The 21,231-nt window shown below is 40.7% G+C and overlaps 1 protein-coding gene across 1 annotated transcript in view; it reads left to right on the top strand.

Moving 5' to 3' along the window:
• LOC107567483 (reelin) overlaps positions 1–19,872 on the top strand; it is a 147,227-nt gene extending 127,355 nt beyond the window's left edge. Inside the window, exons 50-65 of the mRNA XM_016253178.1 lie at positions 453–703; positions 1,701–1,800; positions 2,563–2,740; positions 3,133–3,243; positions 3,376–3,590; positions 4,353–4,530; positions 7,471–7,649; positions 9,338–9,444; positions 9,545–9,787; positions 10,911–11,086; positions 12,267–12,340; positions 14,500–14,714; positions 14,795–15,014; positions 15,112–15,309; positions 18,035–18,133; positions 18,643–19,872. Of these exons, the coding sequence (XP_016108664.1) occupies positions 453–703; positions 1,701–1,800; positions 2,563–2,740; positions 3,133–3,243; positions 3,376–3,590; positions 4,353–4,530; positions 7,471–7,649; positions 9,338–9,444; positions 9,545–9,787; positions 10,911–11,086; positions 12,267–12,340; positions 14,500–14,714; positions 14,795–15,014; positions 15,112–15,309; positions 18,035–18,133; positions 18,643–18,751 (2,653 nt within the window). The 3' untranslated portion in view covers positions 18,752–19,872. The remainder of the gene's footprint in view (positions 1–452; positions 704–1,700; positions 1,801–2,562; positions 2,741–3,132; positions 3,244–3,375; positions 3,591–4,352; positions 4,531–7,470; positions 7,650–9,337; positions 9,445–9,544; positions 9,788–10,910; positions 11,087–12,266; positions 12,341–14,499; positions 14,715–14,794; positions 15,015–15,111; positions 15,310–18,034; positions 18,134–18,642) is intronic.
• The last annotated feature ends 1,359 nt before the right edge of the window (positions 19,873–21,231 follow it).

The raw sequence follows: 21,231 nt of genomic DNA, 5'->3' as shown, positions 1-21,231 counted from the left end.
CAGCATATGCTGGTTAGGTATGTTTTGAGCAGGAGCTAGTTGCTTAGGACCAGCACATGACCAGCTTAAACCAGCTCAAACAAGCTGCCATGCTTCAAAACATACCTAACCAGCATATGCTGGGGAGTCCTCTCACTCAATTAAACATGCAACATAATAATGTAATGAGACAACAGTGCAGCGTAGTACTGCTTGAAATATTTATCCTTACATGCACTGTTCCTTACACTGTTTCTCACACTGTTTTTCAAAATAGTGTATAATGCACAGTAATCAGCATGCTGCTGTTTAATTCTGAGCACAGAGTAGCAGGAGGGAAGGGCAGAACTCTTCCAGTGTTTTCCGTGTTAGAACAGTCAAGTTGGAAACTTTTTTAATGTAATGAATTAAAGGTCCTCTGGTTGAAGTGTTCAGTGCATTCACACTGTAACTATGAACGTTTTCTCCTGTAGGTTTGTGAATGTTCTGCTGCCCGCTGCTGCGCGAGCCGTGGGTGTCCGGATCCGCTGGTGGCAGCCGCAGCATGACGGGGCCGATCGGAGCGACTGGGCTCTGGATAATGTGCTGATCTCCGGCTCAGATGCTCACGCTCAGATCTCAGACACGTTTGGAGGAGCGGCGCTGCCCAGCCATGAGAGAGCGCCGGCTGACAGCACACACACACGACACAGCGGCTCATCCTTCATTCATGAGGAGACCATCGGTACGAGATCATGTCTACACATACACACACACACACACACTACAGCAGCTCAGTCTCCTTCCACGAGGAGACCATCAGTACGAGAGATTTATAAACACACACACACCTTATGAGGGATCAACAAAAGTTGCCCCTTTTACAGTGCCCTCCACTAATATTGGCACCCTTGGTAAATATGAGCGAAGGCGGCTGTGAAAATAAATCTACATTGTTTATCTTTTTGGTCTTTCATTCAAACAATTCACAGAATTCTAACCTATCATTGAAGTAAAACAATTGAAAGTGGGGGGAAAATCTCATGATGAAATAAAAGTTTTTCTCCAGTGCATGTTATCCACAATTATTGACACCCCTAGAAATTCCAATGAGTAAAATATCTCTGAAGTATATTCCCATTCATATTTACATTATTTAGCACACCAGGGTGACTAGGAGCATGAAATTGTCCAGCCATAACTTCCTGTTCCACAGGATTATAATAATGAGGAACACAAAGAAGTTTTATGAGTAAAACCAAAGAATATGGTTCTGATGTGCGGAACAAGATTGTTGAGCTTCACAAAATAGAAAGTGGCTGTAAGAAAAGAGCTAAAGCATTGAAAATCATTTCCACCCATTTCCACCATCAGGGCAATAATTAAGAGGTTCCAATCAACTAAAGATGTTATGAATCTGACTGGAAGATGACGTGTGTCTATATCGTCCTAATGCTCTGAGGAGGAGAGTTTGAGCGGCCAAAGACTCTCCGAGGATCACCGCTGGAGAACTGCAGAGATTAGTTGAGTCTTAGGGTCAGAAAGCCTAAAGTTTCTATGACGGGTTTTAGTCATAACTGTGATTATTTGTGCATGCAGATGGATAAGTATGTGTGTTGTTTGTCAGATTGCGGTTGGCTGCAGTGTGCCGGAGAAGCCTGCAGAGAGACAGGTTCATGTTCAGTACTCCGTGAACTTCGGTGTGACCTGGAAGTACCTGGTTCCTCAGTGTTTACCTGCAGATCCTCGCTGTGCCGGACTGGTGTCGCAGCCGTCTGTGTTCTTCCCGGCCGACGGCTGGAAGCGAGCGGTTTATCCTCTACCAGACGGTCTCGCAGACACGTGAGAGATCGCAGACACTGCTTTGTACATGTAGCTGAAATCAGTTGCTGAGTTCTTCCAATGCTAGAGTCATTTCTCAAGGAGAATAAACCAGTTTTATCTCATATTCATCATGTCAGCAGAGGTTCGCAAACAGAAAAAACGCACTATGATTCGGTTTAGCATGGACAGTTTCATGCAGTAGAAGTCAAGTCATCAGTTGTCCTTGTACTAGTTAAATCAACAAACTCAACCACATCTGTGTCCCTGCAGCACAAAAGCAGTGTTAAGTCGCTGGGGGATATTTCTAGCAATAGCCAACAATACATTGTATGGGTCACAATTATACATTTCTCTTTTATGCCAAAAATCATTAGGATATTAAGTAAAGATCATGTTCCATGAAGATATTTAGTAAATCTCCTACCGTAAATATATCAAAACTTTTTTTGATATATTTTCTCAAAATGTTAAAAAAAATTTGCAGCCTCAGATTCCAGATTTTCAAATAGTTGTATCTCAGCCACATATTGTCCGATCCTAACAAACCATACATCAATGGAAAGATTATTATTCAGCTTTGATGATACATAAATCTCAGTTTCCAAAACTTGACCCTTATGACTGGTTTTGTGCTCCAGGGTCACATTTCAGACACAAAGTAAAGTGCATCTACTCTCCATTTTATTTACTTTGAAAAGTGATTTTTGCAAGCACACATGTAGGGAAGAGAGTTCTCTATAATCTTCAGGTGAGTGATGGATGTTCTGGTGTCGTTCACAGAGCGGTGCGCTTCCGCTTCTATCAGAGGCATTCAGATACGCAGTGGGCGGTGGAGAACTTCTACATCGGACCTGCTTGTGAGAACCACTGCGGAGGTCACGGAGACTGTCTGGACCAGCACTGTCTGTGTGACCCGGGCTTCACTGGGCCCAGCTGCTACGCCAGCACCACGCTGAAGGTAAACCAGAACCCAGTGCGACACAGCAGACGTGTAGTGCTGTCAAAAGTTCCGACCGCGGTACCAGTTTTAAAAACATCCATTTCCCGCTAAGATTTGAGCGCGGTTGAGCCGATTCTTAAACACTGCTGATTGGTCATGCTCAAGTATGTAAACTTGCAACAGAATACATACATTTTGTTATTTTAAATTTAGATTATTTAAAATGATTAATTATTATTAGTCTTTTTTAATTAATAATAATAATAATTTATGCATTTAGCAGACACTTTTATCCAAAGCGACTTGCAGTGCATTCAGGGTATACATTTTTTACCAGTATGTGTGTTCCCTGGGAATTGAACCCACGACCTTCTGCGCTGCTAACGCAACGCTCTACCACTGAGCCACAGGAACAATATTTGACAGTCGGTGTCATGGTGTGTGGCAACACGGATGGACAGGAAGTTTATGCTGTTACACATGACATAGTTCCTGCCAAAGGCTGGGTCATGCAGTTCAAGGTAAACTCTCACTGATGCACGCATGCTCTCGGCAATCACTCGTTTGTTTAGGTATCGTTTCTATGACGGGTTTTAGTCATAACTGTGATTATTTGTGCATGCAGATGGATAAGTATGTGTGTTGTTTGTCAGATTGCGGTTGGCTGCAGTGTGCCGGAGAAGCCTGCAGAGAGACAGGTTCATGTTCAGTACTCCGTGAACTTCGGTGTGACCTGGAAGTACCTGGTTCCTCAGTGTTTACCTGCAGATCCTCGCTGTGCCGGACTGGTGTCGCAGCCGTCTGTGTTCTTCCCGGCCGACGGCTGGAAGCGAGCGGTTTATCCTCTACCAGACGGTCTCGCAGACACGTGAGAGATCGCAGACACTGCTTTGTACATGTAGCTGAAATCAGTTGCTGAGTTCTTCCAATGCTAGAGTCATTTCTCAAGGAGAATAAACCAGTTTTATCTCATATTCATCATGTCAGCAGAGGTTCGCAAACAGAAAAAACGCACTATGATTCGGTTTAGCATGGACAGTTTCATGCAGTAGAAGTCAAGTCATCAGTTGTCCTTGTACTAGTTAAATCAACAAACTCAACCACATCTGTGTCCCTGCAGCACAAAAGCAGTGTTAAGTCGCTGGGGGATATTTCTAGCAATAGCCAACAATACATTGTATGGGTCACAATTATACATTTCTCTTTTATGCCAAAAATCATTAGGATATTAAGTAAAGATCATGTTCCATGAAGATATTTAGTAAATCTCCTACCGTAAATATATCAAAACTTTTTTTGATATATTTTCTCAAAATGTTAAAAAAAATTTGCAGCCTCAGATTCCAGATTTTCAAATAGTTGTATCTCAGCCAAATATTGTCCGATCCTAACAAACCATACATCAATGGAAAGATTATTATTCAGCTTTGATGATACATAAATCTCAGTTTCCAAAACTTGACCCTTATGACTGGTTTTGTGCTCCAGGGTCACATTTCAGACACAAAGTAAAGTGCATCTACTCTCCATTTTATTTACTTTGAAAAGTGATTTTTGCAAGCACACATGTAGGGAAGAGAGTTCTCTATAATCTTCAGGTGAGTGATGGATGTTCTGGTGTCGTTCACAGAGCGGTGCGCTTCCGCTTCTATCAGAGGCATTCAGATACGCAGTGGGCGGTGGAGAACTTCTACATCGGACCTGCTTGTGAGAACCACTGCGGAGGTCACGGAGACTGTCTGGACCAGCACTGTCTGTGTGACCCGGGCTTCACTGGGCCCAGCTGCTACGCCAGCACCACGCTGAAGGTAAACCAGAACCCAGTGCGACACAGCAGACGTGTAGTGCTGTCAAAAGTTCCGACCGCGGTACCAGTTTTAAAAACATCCATTTCCCGCTAAGATTTGAGCGCGGTTGAGCCGATTCTTAAACACTGCTGATTGGTCATGCTCAAGTATGTAAACTTGCAACAGAATACATACATTTTGTTATTTTAAATTTAGATTATTTAAAATGATTAATTATTATTAGTCTTTTTTAATTAATAATAATAATAATTTATGCATTTAGCAGACACTTTTATCCAAAGCGACTTGCAGTGCATTCAGGGTATACATTTTTTACCAGTATGTGTGTTCCCTGGGAATTGAACCCACGACCTTCTGCGCTGCTAACGCAACGCTCTACCACTGAGCCACAGGAACAATATTTGACAGTTATTTTTTTTTTATTTCATTTTTATTATTTATTTTATTTACTAATTTGCTTAAATTAGGATTACATTATGTAATTATTTGTCCCATTTTTATATCAATAATTTTGATTTTTTAAAATCTTTTTAAAATGCCAAATTGTATATGACATATATGAATATTTATTATGTATATATTTGAGACTAATATCAATGATAAATTAATAAATATTGTCTAACATTAATTATAATCTTTATAATGAATCAATAATAATTGATTAATCTGTCTAATAATGTCTAAAAATATAATAATCATGTCTACCAAGCTCTGATAATGTATGGAATATTATATTAACAGACTATCCCAATTTTAATAAACTAATAGGCCTATACCTGTAGAAGCACGGATGTGTAGGTCACTTTAAAGGTATGGTTCATCCAAAAAAGAAAATTCTGTCATAATTTACCCAGGTTGTTCTAAACCTGCATAAAGTTCTTTCTTCTGTTGAACACAAAAGAAGATACTTTGAAGAATGTGTCTCAACTAAACAGCTGCAGGTCCGTAACTTCCACCGTAGAGAAAAATACTATCAGAGTCATTGGGGACCAGAAACTGTTTGGTTACCCACATTCTTCAAAGTATCTTCTTTTAATGTTCAACAGAAGAATGAAATTATTACAGGTTTGGAACAACTTGTGGGTGTGTAAACGATGACAGAGTTTCATTCTGTCCCTTTAAGTCAGACAGTCCACCGTGAGCAACTGAAATGCTTCTCTGCAAACTGCGCGTTCATCATTAGTTAAAGGACAGACCCATTGATAACTTTCCCGTTCAGCTCTACATCTGGAGAGTCTTGTGCTCAAAGGGCAGATATGAGCTCTAGATCTTTTCAGCCGTTCTGGAGACGTCATCGCTGTGGAAAAAAGACACACTCTAAGACTTCTTATGAAACTGATTTCATTATAATTGTTATTAGTATTATAAACAGTGCAAAATACTTATTTGTTTATTCAACAAATTTGTTTATCCTTTGTAAAATATGGGACAAATCGCGGCCCGTATAGATTTGATACGGGACGCACCATTTTACCTCTAAATACGGGATGTTTCTGTATTTTAAGGGACGGGTGGCAACCCTTTTTCAAACACTCCCGTGTGTTTCTGTGTGAGCGCTCTGCTCGGTGAAGAGCGTGAAGCGATGGTCATTGACTATGTTTACATAGACATCAGTAATCTAATTATTTACCGTATTCTAAATAAGACAATATTATGATTAATGTATTTACATGAGTTGCTTTTACAATATTCCTTTCATGTTCCTGTTTTACATGTTACAGTGCATCGATTAATGGCACTCGTCGTTACATCCCCATGCAACCCCATCCGACGCCCCCTCCAGAATTTCACGTATAAACATATAGTTTGTCTTCGTTATGATGCCATATGCAGTTTTGGGTTTTGCATTTTTAATTTTAGGGTTAGGGTTAGGTGCAATAAGTAAATAAGTGCAAATAAATGCAACAAATAAATAAGTGCAGTTAATTATTTCTCATGCTATACGTCCAAACAGACGACGGCATTGTTAATGCCATGCTCTTTTGTTTGCCATCAAACATTTTACCACTGCAGGGAAAAGTCCTACACGACGGTAATAGTGTGATTAAGGTGTGTATATGTCTATACCAAGCGGCAGCCTCCCGCTCTCTCTCGTGAAGCCAACACGGAAGTGACTAAACCTGTAATTCATCGACTGGCCGCTAGAGGCGGGCTTCAAAAGAGAGTCAGTGCCATAGACTCCTCATAGTTAAAATGCCCAACTTTACAGCAGAAAAAAATATATTTACAGCCTGGAACAAAAAGTGGTTTTGGTCTATATAGCTAATGTTGCCCTTCATGACAACTGTGAGGGGGTGAATTGTTTTATAACTCATCCGTTTAAATTATATTAAGCCTTAAAGTTCTGCATAATTAAGGGCGTGGCCACTTGAGTGACAGGTGGATTGCCGCTGCTGTCACCGGCGTCGAGCTAGGTGGGCGTGGTTTCAGCAACCAGCTCCCGCCTCTTTGCCCATTTTCGATTATCCGGGAGTGACGCGCTGCCAAGATGGCGACGGCCGGCTCCGCCCACTTTGAGCTTCAAAAACGCTCTTCAGAAACCTACGGGTGACGTCACGGACACTACGTCCATGTTTTTATACAGTCTATACTGCACTTCGATAATGTGACTAAAATAGGAATGATCCACGTCTTAATTCGATTTGTGTTTTCCTCGTGTATGATTTTAGCTGGATTAAGGTAATCAAAAATCTTTTGATTACATGGTAGATTCTTAATCAGAGTATTGTCTTAATCGTGTTTAAATCGGATTATTGTTTTCCATGTAAATATACTCATTGTAGCCAATCACAGATGTAGCTCTCAAATCTTAGCGGGAAATGGACATTTTTAAAACTTCAGTACCGAATGGTATCGCGGTCATTACCACGTTACTTTTGACAACACTACAGACATGTGTACGCGAGCTCCGCAGACATCAGGCTTTCCTTGTGTCCCCAGCAGGCGTCGCTGAAGGAGCGCTTTGACTGGGACGGGGCCCGCGGGCCGCAGTGGCAGGTGCTGGAAGGCGGATACCCCTGTACTGACTGCAGGGTGCTGGTGGAGGGACCCGCTCTGTACTTCAGTGGTGCAGAGGCCAGACAGGCGGTCACCAGTGATCTGGACCTGCGTGGGGCGAAGTAACTGCACAGAGCATTTTCCTTTCTAAGTTCTGCTACACACATACCATACTGTATGTCAAACCCTTCACGCTTTCACAGACATCAGAGGCCTTTAAGCCGCGGTCACACTAGACTTTGAGCATGCTGCAACGGACATGAAATGACGTCACGCTGTGCAGCGTCTTTTTAAAAATTCAACATAACAAATTATAATATAACTAAAATGTAAAAATATACAATCTACTCCACTTTCCTACAGCGCTGCAGTTTTAGATTTATGTTCTTTTAATTCAGTTACGAGGTCACGCTGTGACGCATTGATCTGCTGTTGGTCACACGGTATCACGTGATGCGAATTCGCAGGTCAGAGTTCACCAAGCTTTTGAACTTTGGAACGCAGCAAGATGCAAAACTTTTTGCACGAGTTTGTGTTTCCGGTCTGACGCATTCGTATGCGTATGAATGGAAGCCAATGGAACGAAAAGTGCAGTGACCACACCTTTATTCTGCAGGCCTCAGAGAGAACCCTAACCCTTAATGTAGCTGAGCACCTCAACTGTTTAATCCCAACTGCCCAGCTAACAATAACATCAATGCTCCCAGAACACATTTCAGGGTTTGGTTTTGGTTAGGCAGGAACATGTTCTTTTGACACATTCTTTATTAAATGCTGTATTAGGTAATGACCGATTAATACAATCAGTTAAATGGTTTAAAAAGTCATTTATTTTTTTCAGTAATTTATCAAAATATTTTCAAATGTTTGCTGCATTGTTAAAAAATACACTTACGTGTATACAATAATATTGCGTGTGAGAAAAAAACAGGCCTAAGTCGTGTATAAGTCTCATTTTATTTTTTCATTCAGAAATAGGCCTAATGCTGACACGAAATGTTTACGAACTCCACGACAAATCCTTTTAATTTAACAGTATTCGGAAAATAACAAGAATTAAAAACATAAGAAGGACCAGCCAAAACTAATTAATTTAGGTTAAAACGAAACCGAAACCACCGTTGGGACTTTCATTCGACACAAATCCAAATGTTTCTATATTTGTGATGAATTTGAATGCCAAAATATTATTTAGGCTATTATGTAACCTGGTTGTGTACTTCACTTGCGTTCCAATATCCACATGAAACAAAATGTGTTTGGCATAACATCACGGCGGTATGGTGATGACGCTTAACGGCACAGATTTGACTACATATGTAAACTGAGCAGTGTGTTTTTTCCATATGTTTGACTGACTGTATTTTATTATAATAATTAAAAGGCTGCATTGTCAAGTTAGCGATGCTTAACTGTGTGCGTGAGTGCGTGCATTGTTTTCCTTCTAACAATGGAAACAACTAGGCCTACTCCTTGTCATACAGATAATCGAAACTGTAAAAGGTTTGCTTTTATTTGTGTATATTCACAATAAAAACAAATCTTTGTGCTTTTGTAAAATAAAGAAAAATTGGATGCCGCTTTCTGCCGTCTTTCGCGCACCACAAAAATAAACCGAAACACACTAGACTACTTGTTGCAGTTTTTTATTTTGTTTTGTTAATTTTATTATTTAAGTAAAAATATATTTCTCGTATAGGCCTATTTATTCGTTATATATATATATATATAGCCTAGCTTATGTTTTTCTCCGCTGCCCAAATCTGTGTGTACCCTCATATTAATAACATGTGCCTGTGCTGCCCTTCAGGTTTGTGGAGTACTGGGCTAAAATCGGCAGCGAGGAGAACGTTACTCTGTGTCATCGTCCAACCTGTCGGAAAGAGGGTGTGTTATTGGATTATTCTATTGATGGAGGTATGCTTCTTTAATAATAACACAAATGCAAAATCATTCTCATCTTTCCTTTTATGAAGACACAAGTCATACACGTTGATTGAGTTGTTCTCTCTGTAAGGTGTGTCTTGGACATTGCTCCATGAGATGGACTATCTGAAGTACGTGTCTGTGAGGAGAGATTACATCGTGCTGCCGGAGACAGCGCTGACCAACGCCACTCGTCTGCGATGGTGGCAGCCGTTCTCGCTGCTGTCGGGCCTGGTCCGGTCGAGTGCGGAGCGCGCTCAGTGGGCTTTAGACAACATCCTCGTGGGAGGCTCTGACATCAACCCCAGCACCCTCCTGGACACCTTTGATGACGGTCAGTCACGGGTTACTCACAGTGGCATTGAGATACCCTGAAGTCTGGAGCAGTGAAATATGATCCTGGAATCATGGAAAAAAAAACATTCTTGAGCTAATAGGCATGTAACGATATTATCAATATCACGATAACAAAACTGTCTCAATATTATCATGGTCACATGACGATATAAAACGATAGGTCTTCCGGGCAAAATAAAAGTTTTTAAAATATATTTGTTTTGGGCCATTATGCTTTGGCACACTATCTGTCATACGCACTAAAACCGAAAGCACAATATGGCTTAATCACTTCATCAAATCTGTTTTCGCTCCGTGTTTCAAAGCGAAGCGCACACTTGGTTCAGACGATCAGCTCGTGATCCGGTGTTTTCTGCGTCTCAGAACGGCTCGTTCACACTGAATGAATGCAGTCCACTCCTTTATTTCATGTGCTGTGAGTTTAGGAACACATAAGCCAGCAGTTATGCTTTATTTTCACGGCAGATGATTACAACATTGCACTAGATTTGTAGTGAGACGCGTTTTTGTAATCCTGTTTTCACTGAAGCTGGAGTTTTCCTTCAAAATAAAAGCTTAAAAGTGCAGCATTAATTGCTGACAGCTAGCGGTTTAAATGCAGTCCAGATTCAAAATATCTATTTCAAGTGTAGAAATTAGGAAAGAAGTATTGTAATTTCCCTGCTGTAGTGTAAAGCAAAAACAATATACCTATGAAATATTCATTTTCATTTATTTTACAAGTGCTATTGTTTTATGGCTTCTGCTGTCATGGTTGTTGTTATTATTATAATTCTGTTCTAATTAGTTTGGCTTCCTAAAACACCAGTGTGAATGTAATTTAGACTGAGACAGTAGATCACGAATAAATAGAGGGTTGAGTCCTCTTTAAAGTTCAGCTACTTTAAAGACGTTTTTCTGACTTAAGTTTTAAGAACATGGGTTGGATCTTTTAATTTTGAATTCTCAAAGTGCATTTTTTCTTTTTTAAATACTGCAATAAATATCGTATCGTGGACTTAATATCGCAATAATATTGTATCGTGAGATTTTGATATCGTTACATCTCTATGAGCTACTGTCCATATTATAGAGCTGCACTAATGTTCTCCTTCCTCCAGAGGGCGTCTCTCATGAAGAGAGTTGGAGCTTCTATCCCAATGCTGTCCGTACGGCCGGCTTCTGCGGAAACCCTTCGTTCCACTTGTATTGGCCCAACAAGAACCAAGACGGGTCGCACAATATCCTGGCGACCCGAGAACTCATTGTTCAGCCTGGATACATCTTACAGTTCAAGGTTTGAGCACAAGATGTTTGAGATCAGGGGCAGCGCTAAGGGGGCTGAAGCCCCGAATGTTTTATTACCAAGCACTGTACACATCATCACTAAATTTTCATGCGCATTAAAATAATTTCTATTAGAACCGCAGATGTTCTCTACATTCCATTCTCTCGTTCACTCCCGTCAAGAAATGCTTGAGGCTCGAACTTCTGACCAACTGGCCAACCATTGATAAAAAGTTACAGCAGCTGCTTCAGGTATCTGTAACTGAGTGTAGGCTATAACTGATCGCTATTATACCGATCTCGCCATTTGTCAAATTAAGTTATATGTTACTGAGCACTGTCACTGTGAAGCAACAAATATAGATATTTAATCATAGAATTATATGCAGTCGTCTATGGACACACACGGGTTTAGAGCGATTATATGAACGGTTTGTTCGGCGTGCATGGTTAGTGGCAGACTTTTCTTCGTGTCAAGGCAACAAATATTAAGTGGCTTAAATTGTAGAGACAATATTGCCTTTTTTGCTCTATTTCGGTAACGAAAATGGTTGCAAACAAAGCCATGTTGTGCGTCTCTGCAGCAACACACACTCTGCAGCGGTGTTTCTTTACTGAATGATTTTTGCTTTTTTGAACAAATCGGTTGATTCAATGATTCACTGATTCATTCATAAAAACGGTTTCTTACCCTGCGTCGCAATGTTCATACTATTCATCCTAAATAGCATGTGAGATAAGAATAAGTGTCACTTCGTTCCTGAATTAATTAGCCGTTTTGAAAGAATCGATTGAATAAATGACTCAGCGACTCACTTATTAAGACAGTGGCTTGCTGCCACCTACTGGCAATTTTAGTTTCACATTTAAAAGTATCATTCTATTTTTTTCTCTCATTTCATTCTATATTCCACTTTCTATATTTAAAACATTAATCTCATAACATTATTTATGCAATTTTTATGTGCAGTGTAAATGCATGTACAAGTGCCAAAAATAAGTGTATGGAGCCCTGCATGTTTAATTATACTTATGTTTATAAGTTTATACTGTGTATTCAGACACATCTGGATGTCTCTGGGCTAAGCCCCAGATATCTACTCACCCTATTACCTCCCCTGTTTGAGATCATTCAGTTTTCACACAGAAACACACAGATATACAGTGACTCTGGTCTTTGTCCACTTTAGATTGTGGTTGGCTGTGAGGCAGACCGATGTGATGACCGTCATTCAGTGCTTGTACAGTACAGGAAGGATGCCAGGTGAGTACAGGCGACAGATGTGCATGTGTAGCCCCCTTCACTCCTTCATTTTTGCAAGATTATCTGTATGTCCTGTAACTTTTATCTATTGCATGGGTGTCCAATCCTGGTCCTGCAGAGTTTAGCTTCAACTTGTCCCAACACAACTACCTGGGAACACCGGATCACGAGCTGATCGTCTGAACCAAGTGTGCACTTCGCTTTGAAACATGCAGCTTGATGAAGGGATTAAGCCATATTGTGCTTTCGGTTTTAATTCGTTTGACAGATACTGTGCCAAAGCATAATGGCCCAAAACACAACTTTAAAGACCTTTTATGTTAGAATAAGAAGTTAAAATATATTTTAAAAACTACACTTTTTGCCCGGAAGATCTATCGTTTCATATCGTCATGTGACCACGATAATATCGAGACAGTTTTGCTATCGTGATGCCACGATATTGATAATATAGTTACATCCATATTGCATTATCATTAGGATGTGTGTGCACAGCAAAATCCCCAATCTACAGAGTGTTAAAGTAACACTGAAGCCGAGTTAAAATTAGTGGGATAATTAAGCAATTCATTAATTGATGAGTGAGCATTAGTAAAGAAAACCCGCTGTTAATAATGTTGAAGATGAACAACTACTGCTCAGGCTTTTAGACATGAAAACGTATCACATAATCTTCAACAGTGGTAACTCTGCTTCAGTGTTACTTTAACACTCTGTAGATTGGGACAATATGTACTCTGAGCAGAGTTGATTTAACTCTGGGGATTTTGCTGTGTGGAGGTAGTTAGTTTAGGGTTCCTACGCAGTTTGGAAAAGTATGAATTTTGATATAAATAATTTCCAGGTCTGGAAAAGTATAAAAAAAGAAAGCAGAGTATGAAAAAATATTTGCATTTCCAGACTTATGCCCCTATTACATTTTTTTTTATCATCGAAAATTAAGAATTTCATGAAAATAAGTTCATCATACAAGAAGTGTTGTCATGGCAGCTGTTCAGTGATTCTTTAGTGATTGTCAAACACGACTGAATGAATTCAAGGTGCACTTTTTATTATGCAAAATGTTTTCATTTTGGGTTTCTTCTCACGATATTCTTTGCACCATATGACATAGCCTCAAGGACCTTTGCAAAAATTAAAAATATACAGACTTTTATGTGTGCACGAGAAACCATTAAACTTGGCATATAGGACAGCGGTCACCAAACTCGGTCCTGGAGGGCCGGTGTCCTGCAGAGTTTAGCTCCAACCCTAATTAAACACACCTGAACCAGCTAATCAAGCTCTTACTAGATATACTTGAAATTTCCAGGCAGGTGTGTTGAGGCAAGTCAGAGCTAAACTCTGCAGGACACCGGCCCTCCAGAACCCAGTTTGGACACCCCTTATATAGGACAATGCACACTGAGCCACCTGTTGCGCCATCAGCCCATTTAGCGGTGTGGTGTCTTGACCGCCACAGAGTATGCATTAAAGAGACCTAAGGCCTTGAAGTATGATATACTGCCCTAACGAAAGCATATTTTGAACACTTTTTTTACAATACTAGTCTTTTTTTATAGACCCTTGAACTTGGCAAACAGGACAATGCACACAGCCATATTATGCAATCAGCCCATTTCGTGTCATGGGTTTTCCGCCGCTGCAGAGGATGTGCTAAACTGGACATTAGGCCTTGATATTAGAGGTACTACCATAAGGAAAGCCAAATTTTGAGCAAGTAGATCTCTATTAATTCATATGCATCCATGCTCTCGCTTTATTCATAGTAAGATGGCAGTGATGCACAAAGGAAATATAAAAGTAGAAAGTGTAATGTGTAAACGTGCAAAAAATTCCCATGCGCAGGTGAATAGTTTCTTGAGGGCACAAAAAAGTTTGAGAAAGTCTGTATTTTTTTAAAGATTATTTTTTATTGTTGTCACTTTGAGAAAATCAATGAAAAAACCCTGAAGAAATAAGAATATTAACAGATGACTGTACTATATACCACATATAAAGCTGAAAATAGTGCTGCATGAACTATTTACGTTAAATATGGTCCGAAAATCTACTGAGAGTTTGGAAATTTGAGTCTGGAAAAGTATGGAATTTTGAAATGGAAAATGTGTAGGAACCCTGTTAGTTGTTAAAAGGACTTATCCTCAAGCTGGACTCAGGTATTCAGGCATTAATGCACATGTCTATAAATATCTGACTCTCCTTGATGTCTTCAGTGCGACACAGTTTCGCTGGATCCAGCACGAGGCCCCTGGCGAGCGCTACAGCTGGGCCGTGGATCACGTGTACATCGGGGAAGCGTGTCCTGGACTGTGCAGCGGTCACGGCTACTGTACCAGCGGACCCGTCTGCATCTGTGACGAAGGCCATCAGGGTGGGCATCAGTTCTCTATAACTCTGTGATTCCGTGAAGTTTACAACAGAACAAACAGGAACAGGTTTTGTCTTTCTCAGGTGATGACTGCTCTTTGTCCAGCAGTGAACTGCCCAGCTCTATAAAGGATAACTTTGAGTCTGGTTCGGTGTCTCAGGAGAGCTGGAGTTTAATTCAGGGTGGCGGCGTGGGCAGCGGATGCGGTCAGCTCTCTCCTCACGCTCACGGGGACTCGCTGTACTTCAACGGCTGCCAGATCAGACAAGCCATCACTACACCTCTGGATCTGACCCGTGCTAGGTACAGCAAGAAATATTCAAGACATCCTTTGCTTTTCTTGCTCATTTCAGTCATAGATACAATCAGTCACCACCCTCTCACCATCTCTCTCCTCCAGTAAGATCATGTTCGTGCTGCAGATAGGCAGCGTGTCGCAAACAGACAGCTGTAACGCTGCACTGGATCAGGCGGATACGGTCGACCGGGCCGTGCTTCTCCAGTACAGCGTCAATAACGGAGTTAGTTGGAACGTCATTGCTCAACACCAGCCAAAAGATTTCATCAAACCCCAGAGAGTGTCCTACAACATCCCACTGTGAGTCTGCAAACATGCATTACACAAATTCCATTGTTACAAATAATGCTGAATTGTGTTGTTCCTGTAGCTCCAACAGTAGAGTACGGTGCTAACAACGTCAAGATCATGGGTTCAGTTCCCATGGGGTGCATTAACTGGTAAAATGCATACCTCGAATGCGATGTAAGTTGCTTTGGATAAAAGCATCTGTCAAATGTGTGAATGGCTTGTGTTGAGTGTTCTTGTTTGAAATTCAGTTTGAGAAACATCAATGTACTGGAAGAATGAGGCCAACAAGTGACAGCGCTCTGATTTAGACTGCAGGAGGAAGAAGAACAGGATGTGATTTATTTGTTTTCAGCTGACATCAGCTATTCAATATCTATTGAAAATTACAATATCTAATTATGTTCCACATAGCCAAATGCTAAGTCTGGTGGCAGCGATGGTTGTGCTGGAAAGAAGTTGGATTTAATTTCAACAGCCTTGAATATAAAGTGCTGGGGAACACTAAACTCCTGGAGGGCCGAGAAGGTTCTTGTAGTCTGGAACATGCAGATGAATGTAGCTTTGCGGTGACGACGGTTCTGAAGTCCTGAAAATCTAAAACATGCAGATGGAGGAGCCTTGAAGGTTGCAGTTCCAGCATTGCTAACTTGACAGCGCAGTTGGTACTTTATCAAAATAAAATACAGTGAACTAAACATCAGCGCACCCACCTCTGTCAACGCGACTGAAGTACAAAGCCTATAATTTACATAATAAATAATAGTTTAACATTCAGATACATCGCAAATATGGAAATATTATGGAATATTTGAATTTGCGCCGAATGAGAGAGGTAGGATACACGAGCACAAAGCAGCATTTCGCAAACAGTTGAGTGCACAAGCCTTTAAAGTATACTCCTTTGTCAGTGAGAGACGCGTTCAGAATCAGCACATGGTCACTGTCTAGTGGGCTTTGTTTTCAAGTGCGCAACTCATGGCATTTGCTGTTCTTCTGCTGGCGGTTATCAAACAGCGTTGCATTACTGCGGGTGCTCCCTTCTGGATGTGAATTGCCTGTATTCGTTGTAAGGGCTCATGCACACCAAACCGAGACATCCGCACAGTGACGGTTCGGTACGAATACATGTATCGTTACACTCCTACTGTTAACAAATGCCATTACACATACATACCAAGAGTCATTCTCGCCTATTTTCAAGGACCATGGTGTTTTATTTTAAAGGGATCCACAGGTATTAAGATATGTATAGCTTAATATAACGTAAATTATGTCTCTTACTGAAATATGTAGTAGAAACCCCATGAAAGATGTATGCTATTTAAAAAAATCGACATTGTTTTTGGACTATGGGGGGGGTGCCATTATTTGTTGTGCACAGTACATTCTGCATCGATAATGTCAAATAGTTGCACTCGGTGAGCTACTGGCGCTTTTTACCGCAACACAACTCGCAATACACAACTCAGAAAATAAAATACTGATACGATACCACATTGTGTGGTTTTTGGTTGTAATTTTCAGTCGAAGGGCAACAAGAGAAGCGATGTAAGACTTCACTGCTTTCCTTGCAATAAGATGAGAAAAGAATGGGAAGATGCTGTGGATGAATAAAACTTCCTAAAGACCCACTTCTTTGTTCTCTCCACTTTAGTCCTTATGCTTTTGAGGCTTTTAGTAGACCACAGCTACTGAAAGAGCTTACAGATGGCCAAGACAAGAAACGCAAGATGCCATTCTGTTAGGATGTAAACATGCCGATGCTTGTCATGACGCCGCAGCCACTGGAGGAGTTTCTCAGCGCAGATTTCACTATATCCAGGGGCATTTAGACTCCTTGTTGGGAAAAATTGATGGCACAGCATTTGGTTTAAGCCTATGATTATATCCATCACCACCTCTTTCACCATCATCACCATCCATCACAAGCTCTTTCAGTAGCTGTGGTCATCATATCAGTATTTTATTTTCCGAGTTGTGTTGTGGTAAAAATAGCAACAGGTAGCGGCAGTAGCTCACCAAGTGCAACCATTTTACATCATCAAAATAATGGTGCCCCCTATAGTCCAAAATATGCATAAAACGATGTGAATTTTTTTAATAACATACATCTTTCATGGGTTTTCTACTACATATTTCAGTAAGAGACATCATTTACGTTATATTAAGCTACACATGTCTTAATACCCGGGGATCCCTTTAAGATTTAAAATTGTACCAAAATGTTCTTCTGAATTACATCTGGACTGCATCTGTAATGTGAGGGAGTCATGACAGCTGAGGTGTGGATCCAAATGCAGGCTTTATTTAAAACGTAGTCAGACAGGCAGGGTCGAACTCCAGCAAACAATATCATCCAAGGCAGAGGCAAAAGAGTAATACACAAACAGGCAAAGGTCAGGCCAGGCAGCAAAAACACTCAGAAACCAGGCAAACTGTCCAAGGTCAAAAACACAAAGGCAAGGCATTTAAACATGGGAAAACACGGGTACAAGGAAACAATAAACAGTGAGGTGTGTGTGTGTGTGTGTGTGAGTGCAATCTTTATAGTCCTCCTAATATGAGACAGCTGAGAACTGAGATCTGATGAGTCCAGGCAAAGGATTATGGGAAATGGAGTCCAGGGTGAATGGCAAAGGTACAGGATAGTGCCCTCTAGCGGAGCTCGGGGTGGGGATTGCAACAGCATCACTATGGAAGAGTATTTACTGGTGTGTTGGTTTCTCTGCTGCAGTGAGGCTCGTGTCAGAGGGGTGCAGTTGCGATGGTGGCAGCCGCGGCACGAGGGCGCAGGGCATGATCAGTGGGCGCTGGACCATGTGGAAGTAATTCTGTGAGTACTCCTGCCTCCAGACATCAAACCAGCCTTATGACAATAATTTCTCCTTCACTCAGACATCAGTAAAATCTTTCAGAAAGCTGAAGCCTGTGAGAAAAGTGCTTAGAAGTGCTTAGATATGCTTAGATATTTACAAGGCAAGACAATTCTCCTATTAGGTTTATAATGAAGTATGCTCATTATTAATACTATAGTTTCTACATGGTGCTGCATTGCTGATAGACATTAAACACTCCCCGTTCTCATCCTACACACACACACACACACACACACACACACACCTCACTCAAGGTCTGGTCTCTCTCTCTCTCATCACTGCCCTCCACATGTTCACTGCACTCACCCGTCTGCCTCCACCATCCTGCACTGTTCTGCAATAACCTTTCCCTTTCCTGACCTCCACTTAAATGTATGTTCCTCTTTGGAACCCCGCTGTTTTCACTCCCAACATTCAACTCTGTTGGCACTACATTCCCTCTGTTGCTCTGCTACTGCTGGCGCAGGTCAGGGTTCTTCCACCCCCAGACCTTTGTGCAAGCCAGCAACAGCCCTGTCCTGCATCTTATAACCTTTCCTCTCTTCTGTATTCTGCTCCCTATGGCATGGCTGTAGTGTCAGGTAAGTGCTTTGCTGTTCCCAGAATGCACCAGTGTTCCCTGCCTTTGGTCTTCCCTCATTGAAACTTTCTTGTACATCACTGTAGACCTCATCACCCCATACAGGTGGAAAAATAAAGGAAACAGCACATGAAAAAGTTAACTAAAGTTAATAATAATGTAGGTAAATCAATTAAAATTGCAAATGCAGCACAGCACATTCATTAGCTATTAGCAATACATTGTCATCTTGAAAATGCAACAGCTGTTAAATCAGTAGGACCATATTTCAAGAAGCACTGAAACTAAAGTTATAACAGTATGTCAATATACAGTTCTGTGCAAAAGTCAACATTTTTATTTTATGACTATACTTTTTGCTTTAGTGTGCCATATTGTTTTTGCCCAGTACTGTGTGCTTGTCAAACTGTCTGTTGTTTCCATTGTTGTTTTCCCCTGTATCCTACCCATCTAATCTAAAGACTCTTTCCTCTACACAACTGGAGGCTAATATCTCCCAATACAGAGCTAACATTTCATTTTTGGTTTTATACAGTAATTAATCATATACTTGAAAATATTATGGTCAGGGACAGGTCAAATCAGTCATCCAGGTCACTGGAGGATGTGACAGGAAAAACCCATCCTATATACAGCTGGAGTGTCAGAAATCAACTAAGCACAACACTGTATACCAAAGGATGTACTCAAGCCAACATAAAGCAAAATAGTGTAGCAGTGAAATGAAAGATTCAGTGTACGCTCACTGGTCACTTTATCAGGTGCACCTTTCTAATTCTGGGTCGGACACTCTTTGGCCCCAGAATAACCCGGAGTCATGATTGGCTGATTAGACACTTGCATTAGCATGCAGATGTACAGGAGTCCCTAAAAAGGCTACAGAGTGTATAAGAGTGAACCCTTCTGGACACGACTCGAACATCCAAGGGAAAAAGTGAGACTGATGTAGATACGCTGAACAGGGTGAGCAGATGACTTGAGAAAGAAGCCATTCTTTTCTGAACCTTAATTTACACACTGATCACACTTCTCACCATCGGGGAATCAGTTCCCACAATTCATGCGTCCTGTCGTGGTGTGTTAAAGGAATAGTTCACCCAAAAATGAACATTTTGTCATCATTTACTCACTCTCGTGTCATCCCAAACCTGTATGAGCTTCTCTCTTATGTTGGACACAAAAGAAGATATTTTGAAGAATTTTGACAAACCAAACAGTTGTTGGCAGCCATTGACGTCCATAGTAGGGAAAGAAATACTATGAAAGTCAATGGAGACCATCAACTGTTTGATTACCAGAATTCTTCAAAATATCTTCTTTGTGTTCAACATAAGAGAGAAGCTCATACAGGTTTGGGACCACATGAGGGTGAGTAAATGATAACAAAATGTTCATTTTTGGGTGAACTATTCCTTTAATCTCATCTGTCATTATACAACTTGAAGCTTCCTGGAGGGGTGGAATGATTTTAATAAGATTAAAATGTAGTCAAATATTACATGTGTGTGCATGCTTGGTAAAGAGCCGGTTCCCCGTCCCAGGTCCCTTAATTGTGATTGTATTTGTCCATGATGCATTGCTAACTTTGTGTGTGGAATCTAGTCCCATTTCTAGCCAATCAATGCCTTCCCAGAGCAGTGTGATGGGAAAGACAAGCACCTAAATGTGGCGTTTTTGTATACTTATCTATGAACTATTGGGTTTCCTAATTCTGTTTATTATAACCTTGTTTGAATTCTCCTGATGTGAACGACTACAAAGCTCTCCGGCTCTCACCTCACTTTCTTCCACACTGTGAAGTTATTCTGATGGTTATGATGATCATTACAAGTGCTGATAAAGTTCTGAAGAGGAGAACTGAAGAAGACTCGTGCTGAAGCAGTTTCTTGGATGAAGATAATGACAACGTGTTTTGCTGTTGTGTGTCTGTGGGTTCGTTTTGTGATGCGTTGATTGTGGTGTTCCAATCATTTGTTAGTTTTATACTAACTTGTATCTTTTGGGCTTGGATAATTTTTCCTTTGTGAAACAAGGCAAGTGGAGAAGTCAGCCTTGGAGAGGGGAAAAGAATCAAGCACAGAATGAAAAGAAAGAATACATTTAAAAAGAGAGACTAATGATGTTTTGTTGTTGTTGATAAATCACTTTTTTATATATCTTGGTTCCTTAAGAATATTTATGGTAAATGGTTCCCCACTAAACCTATTTAAAATACACTGTGGGTGAAATCTGTGTTGTTGTTTTTTCTGTTTGTTTTTTGTTTCAGTTTGTTTTGTTAGGTTTAAGTTATTAGGTCAGGTTCTTGGTTGCGATCGATCGACACCTTCCCTTCTCATTCAGAGTCATCCAGTTACAGTGCTGTTACACATCTCCTCATGTCCCCTCTTTCTTTGATGAGCTGTCAGTGTTGTTTATGATGTTACCTTCTCCCCTTCTTGGTGTAGCTCTCCAATATAGCAAGTTCTTGTATATATA

Source organism: Sinocyclocheilus grahami, unplaced genomic scaffold (assembly GCF_001515645.1).
Source record: "Sinocyclocheilus grahami isolate Dianchi unplaced genomic scaffold, SAMN03320097.WGS_v1.1 scaffold1163.1, whole genome shotgun sequence".
Taxonomy (NCBI): Eukaryota; Metazoa; Chordata; class Actinopteri; order Cypriniformes; family Cyprinidae; genus Sinocyclocheilus; species Sinocyclocheilus grahami.
Note: the sequence above shows the minus strand (reverse complement) of the source record. Positions and strands in the feature narration are given on the sequence as shown.